The sequence below is a fragment of the Notothenia coriiceps genome, unplaced genomic scaffold (genome assembly GCF_000735185.1).
Source record: "Notothenia coriiceps isolate Sejong01 unplaced genomic scaffold, NC01 NC01_scaffold00036076, whole genome shotgun sequence".
Lineage (NCBI taxonomy): Eukaryota > Metazoa > Chordata > Actinopteri > Perciformes > Nototheniidae > Notothenia > Notothenia coriiceps.
The window spans coordinates 16,606-23,026 of NW_011368777.1; the positions used below are offsets into that span (position 1 = coordinate 16,606).

General features: G+C 39.6%; 1 protein-coding gene across 1 annotated transcript; it reads left to right on the top strand.

Annotated features, from left to right (window-relative positions):
• The first annotated feature begins 284 nt into the window (after positions 1-284).
• LOC104963365 (V-type proton ATPase subunit B, brain isoform-like) lies at positions 285-4,464 on the top strand. Its single transcript, XM_010791943.1, has 4 exons — positions 285-368; positions 2,699-2,797; positions 3,635-3,728; positions 4,277-4,464. The coding sequence occupies exons 1-4, from the start codon at positions 285-287 to the stop codon at positions 4,447-4,449; spliced, it is 450 nt and encodes a 149-aa protein (XP_010790245.1). The 3' UTR covers positions 4,450-4,464.
• The last annotated feature ends 1,957 nt before the right edge of the window (positions 4,465-6,421 follow it).

Sequence of the window (6,421 nt, forward strand, 5' to 3'; positions counted from 1 at the left end):
GAGGCTCAGAACTAACCACATGTCTGTGTAGTTGATCTTTCAATATGTGAATTTCATGCATTTTTCCTGACATTTGCCTGCCTTTGACATTTGGGTCTGAAAGTGCATGAAACTGTTTAAATCTCACCGTGAAAGGTCAGCTTGTGATTATTAACACGGGCCGGTTGTAACCACGTCTACTTATTCTTAAGTGGATCGTGGCTTTCAGCTGCTCAAAGGGGTGAATAATGTCAGTATTACCTGCCTTATTTTCCTGTCTTGTGGCCTCTCGAAAAGAATGAATAATGAACTCTGTTGTCTTCTCTCCTTCAGCCTACTCCACAGTGTCCGGTGTGAACGGACCGCTGGTGATCCTGGATAATGTGAAGGTGAGGCTTTTATTCAATTTTATAGCCTCCTGGGACCCAGCCCATTGAAAATGTCCACTGTAATGGACATTTTGTTAACATGCATCTCCTTTTGAGCTACTCTATCAATCCCTAATGTACTGTACAGAGGACATCCTGGTCTTTCCAGTGATATGCCATTGGTTAAAATTGCATGCTGGGAAGTTCCTCTTTCTTTTCACCAAAAATGGCTGGCATACCAAAAACAACATCTCATAGAAGCAGGAGGAGTCAAAGTCAAATAATGTTGAATAATTGTAATTTTCCATGAAACATCATATATGTGTTTATTACATGTGACCTCGCGAGACTACATACCCTATTTCATACTATAAAGCCGCGCCTTCTTTCCCTTTTTTCGACCCGCGGCTTATATAACGGTGCGGGCTAATCTATGGATTCTTTACAGCTAACGCGCAACTAGGGGACCTCCTAAATCTATGGATTTTACAGGTTACAGTCACCACCTTTAACTTATGGCTTATGGCGGCCTTCCGCGCCACCCACCTTTACGGCGGGGGCTCCGCGGAAACGCTGGGGCCCGAAAAGAGTGCGACGTAGCGCGTAAAGTGGGAACACCGGCGTGGTACGAGAACAGAACCGAGAGAAGACAGACAGACGACAGACAGACAGACAGACATTACTCGGGAGAGGTGCGAGACAGTTTGTGCTGTACCATGGTTTTGAAAAACACTGCTGTAGATCCACTACCGTACGTGCGCTGGGGAGCGAACCGTTAAGTTTGAAAGTGAAAAGTTGTGTGTCTGAATGCTTAGTGAACCAGCACAGTTTCACAGCACATAATGTTCTGTTGCTACTATGCACTATAATGTAACACTTGAATTAAATTAGCAAATATGCAAACTTGTTGTTTGAAAGTTAATAAATGGGAGGCTTCCTCCAGTTATCTCTTTCCCGACAAATTCCCTCTGGCACTCCGAACCCTTACAGCGGCTTATAGTCCAGTGCGGCTTATATATATACACATCATTCAATTTAGCTGCTGCGGCTTATATTCAGGTGCGCCTTATAGTCCGAAAATTACGGTAATTAGTTCTGAAAGCAATTAAATAATTCAAGTTTTCAAATAACAGCCCTTTTATAAATGTCCATCCTAGTGGACGTCAGGACCATCTTCATGGACTTAATGACTCAATATTGTTGCAGGAGACGGAACTGAAGCAGACATTTTCTGTACCAGATAGTTCAGGGAGATTAAGACTTTGAGCTCTCATATGATGAGAGAGATGAGGATTTTACACCTGGGATAGAAGAGGGTCAAGAAGAAGGAGGGGGAAGATGCAGGAGGCTCCATGAGCGCTCAGATACAGACAGAGAGACAGATGGGGACGAGCTGGAAAGACATGGCCCTCTGTGGGCCAAGAGTATAGCACGTATATCTTATTGTTGTTTTTATTTTAAGTGGAGCCATGAAAAATGAGAATTGCCTCAGGAATGCAAGCTTTGTTTCTATGAGCATGGTCAAATGGAGACCACATCTATAAAACTAGTCGAGATGACCCTGCAGCCCGTGCCGACTGGAGTCAACGAGGTACTTTTCCCAGTACATTGACTACAAAGTCTTTGAAGATCTGGAAAGATTCACCGAAAACCAAACTAGTTTTTTAGTGATTCTTTTTAGTCATGATTTAGTTTATTACTACTACTGGCCTACAACTGTTAAAATGTATTAAAGAGGGCCAATGTACTACTATATAATATAATCATGATGCATTTGCAGATGTACTCTTGTTTTAAGTATATTAGGGTAGTTTTCAGGCAGTTGTTGTGCAATACTGTGACTTGGCACATTCCCTGTATATTACGTTACATTTCATTTGGCTGATGCTTTTATCCAAAGCGACTTATAATAAGTGCAAAAACCATAGAGATTCAAACACTGAACAACACGGGAAGTGCACATACAGCATATTCACTTTAAGCTAGTCACACCATTGTAAGTGCTGGTGAATCAGTTACGAGGCTAACTCTGGCAGTGATGGAGTAACAACAAGCCGATGGGTACAGTGCACATGCCGGAGGGTATGCTTTAACCAAGACCTGGATGTAGGGAGGGGCTGTATTTTTGCACAAAGCTACCAGTTTAAACTGCACAGCTCTTTCACTTCAAATTCTGTTATACTTCAAAAAAAATGTCTTCAGAGTATTTGTCATTTCTTTTTCTTACTTTTTATTTTGTATATTTATATTTCTTTAAACATTTTATGTTAATATTTGCTGCTTTCTTTTTTACAAATGAATTATTCTTCCAGTGCTTATGTGTTCTGACTCTGTGCTGATCTCCGGACTAGTTCCCCAGATACGCTGAGATCGTTCACCTGACCCTGCCGGACGGCACCAAGAGGAGCGGGCAGGTTCTGGAGGTGATCGGGAGCAAGGCCGTGGTCCAGGTGAGGAACACAATCCAGATGTGCCGGCTGGTGTTTGAATGAATCCACATCAAATTCAAACTTCATTTGTCCTGGGGGAAGGTCCATTGCAACAGTTGCAATGCAAAGTGGAAGGAGAACAACAATAATGAGCAAATTCTAAATGTATTATATACCAGATAACAGGATGTATCACAAAATATAAACAGGCCAGTTTCGAGTAATAATGTGTGTCTTGTAGGATGTTGAAGTGAAAAGCATCAATCTGCTTGGGCTGTACCTTGCATTACTGCGTGACTACATCAGCCCAGAGAACTCTGTTGTCTTAGTGGCTGATGTTAACATTCCTCCAGATACATTTGCATGAAATGCCCTACTGTTTTTATTAAATGGATCCTTAATCCTTAAAAAGTTGGCCTCAAAATGACGTTACAAAATGTTGGTGTACACAAATTCAGAGAAACGGTACATCTGAAAACTGCTCTCTACGTTTCAACTCTGCTCAATGATCACACACTGATGCTCAACTTCAAGTTTCAAGTGAAGCAACAATCAGCAAACATATTTCTCAGTGCAGGAGGACTGTGTCTTCAGTCGGTCTCAATGTGTACTGTAGGTCAAATGATTCAAGAAATCACAAAATTATTGTTTTGGCTCTACTAAAGTCACTGAATTGTTCAACCTAATCTGAGACATGAAAAAGGACATCTCATCAAATAATTGGATTTGTCTTCAACTAAAACTTTAAAGGATAGCAATAACACTACAACTAACTTTGTATTTTGTATATATATATATATATAGTAAAGTATTTTAGTTGAACAGTTTTGTATCTGAACCGTGCGTTTGTTTGTTCAGGTGTTTGAGGGAACATCAGGTATCGATGCCAAGAAGACGGCCTGTGAGTTCACTGGTGACATCCTGCGCACCCCCGTGTCAGAGGACATGCTCGGTATGATCAACCTGATTTCTTATTTAATCCTTTTAAAGTAATTAATGTTGTGATCAGCTGCACAGTACCCTTTCATTCTTCTGTGTTTGCACCACAAAGATGTGGAGTGTACTTTAAAGTGTTATGCTGCAATTTTCCCTCAATATGCTTATTTTTACTTATGTTTTTCATTGTACCCATATTTCTGAATATTCCTGAACGCTCAATCATTGTCATTATCTCAGTACAGAACAAGGTTAAACATATTTCAACAGCAGTAGAAAGTAAACCTGCTTTTGTTTCTGAAGTATCATCAATCATGTCCATGAAATTATAATTACTTGTACTTGTTACTTGTAGACAAGAGCCATCAGAGCCACTCTGATGTGTTTAGAGTTTGATACAAAGCAGAATATATCAGATGTGGATGGAAGCGTCATCTAATGAATTTCATTCTATCCGGTTCTCCGTCATTATGCTTGAATTCAGCCCTACTGATAAACCAAATAGTAGTTATTTATCGAATAAAAGACTATCTACTTGGCTCAAAAAGACTCTTCCTCTTTCAGGGCGTGTGTTCAACGGCTCAGGCAAACCCATCGACCGCGGGCCCACCGTCCTGGCTGAGGACTACCTGGACATCATGGGTACGACCCCCCCCCGTCCCCCCCGTCTTCAAAATGCTCTGAGCTGGACGGATGTCTTAACAAGAGAGCTGCACCTTCATACAAAAATGAAATAAAAAGAAAATGCTGTTTAAATGAGCAAATGTCCCATATCAATCAATCAATCAATCAATGTTGATTTATATAGCCCAATATCACAAATGTTACATTTGTCTCAGTGGACAGTTTGAAATAGAGAATGAAATGGGCAAATCACTATTTTCACTTATAGATAATAGAATATAGATTTCAGGTAACTTCCCATGAGAATAAGGTTAAATCTAAATTCCTGACTACTTGTGTTCGTTCTCCTGTCAAATCTGTTTTGGTACACGGCGAAATGTGACAGTAACACTGAATCATGAAAAGTGACAAGTAGGGGAATTTGGCTACACATTTCTGGCTACATTATTAATCCTGTTTACTGAATAATATACAATGTTTGCCAAATTTAGACCATTTTATTCAGGCTGTTTTTATGCAGCAAAAGCTTCCACGTTTTGTAACAAAAAAAAAAAAAAAAAAACTAAAAGTATTGAAATATGAATTTGGTAACTGCACTAAAACTTGGGTATCGTAAATCTTCAAATACACATTGGGACCTTGCTAGCCACAGGGAGCCTGCGAACACTACAGAGTATTATATATATTAATGCTGTCAAAATTATTGCGTTAACGGCGGTGATTAATTTTTTGAATTAATTGCGTTAAAATATTTAACGCATGTGCAGAATGGACCGCCCCGTACATCCCACCAGTGGCAGCGCCAGGCTATGGCTGGGGTAGGCTACACCCATACCAAGAAATGGCTTAGCCGCACCATGATAAATGATGTTAAAGTAAGCAAAATAAAGTCCGCCAACTCGCGCCGACAATTGCACAGACAGCAGTTAAGATTGATTTCAGTAGCCACTTGTCTGGAAATACCGAAGACCAGAAACGGTTTTGAAAACTTTTGTCACGTAGTGATCGTCTTCTCAATAGAACATCTTTGATAATGTCTTCTGGCCAATCAGAATCAAGATAACGGCGTGGTGTTGTTGCAGGAAGTCCCGACGGAGAATACTTTTGCTGCAGTACATCTCTATATACATCGATACAACATTACGTGTTGATACAAATCAACACGTAATGAAATAAGACCCCACGGTTTGATGAGTGATAGGTGTGTGGGCTGTCTTTCATTTTGACACACAGAACAATGTTATAATAAACATACTGACTGTATGTTAAATGGATATATCCGCCTTCTTTCATTTATCTTTCCATTCCCACAACAATATACATAAAGAAATGGCATATTTTGGACATAGTTCGAATGGTGATTAATCATGATTAATTAATTTTTAAACTCTGATTAATCTGATTAAAAAATGTAATCGTTTGAAAGCCCTAAATATAAATTAAAACATTATTTTTCTAAGTTTTCTTTATTGTTGCATATGTGAAACAGGTAGGGGAAAAAAACTAGGANTCATTCCAATGTGTACTATAGGACAGTAACAAATAAAAAACAGTTTAAAAGGAGAGTGATTAGTAAAATATGCATAAAGAAAAAGAAAGAATGCTAACTAGGTAACATAAGATAAGAATGAACAAGTTGAAATGATTTGTTATTGGTTGTGATCATATTCTAAAGATGTTTGGATTATTGAAAAGTAAACAGCTCCCTTTTATCTGAGTGTTGAGAGCTGTATCCATACATTCATGTTGTGCTCAAATTGCACCAGATTGATGCTTTTCACTTCAACATTTAAAAACACATCTTCCCGGGGGAGCATGCCACCGGACCCCCCTGGAGGAGGTGAGGACCCTCCTAGAGGAGATGAGGACCACCCTAGATGAGGTGAGGTCCACCCTAGAGGAGGTGAGGCCCGTCCTAGAGGAGGTGAGGTCCACCCCCAAATAAAGCAGGTTAAAATAATTAAATTGCATATGTTCTTTTAGTAAACACTGGAAACGGGTCCCACAGACCCAAACACACAAAGGTTAAAGGTCAGCATATCATACATGTTACAATGTTCTAAATATATACACTGCAAAAAACAA

Excerpts from the sequence above, each read along its gene's own strand:
- LOC104963365 (XM_010791943.1), top strand. The coding sequence starts at position 285 with ATGAACTCTGTTGTCTTCTCTCCTTCAGCCTACTCCACAGTGTCCGGT. Across the intron at positions 2,798-3,634 it reads GGAGCAAGGCCGTGGTCCAG|GTGTTTGAGGGAACATCAGG; the intron begins GTGAGGAACACA and ends TTGTTTGTTCAG. Across the intron at positions 3,729-4,276 it reads CGTGTCAGAGGACATGCTCG|GGCGTGTGTTCAACGGCTCA; the intron begins GTATGATCAACC and ends TTCCTCTTTCAG.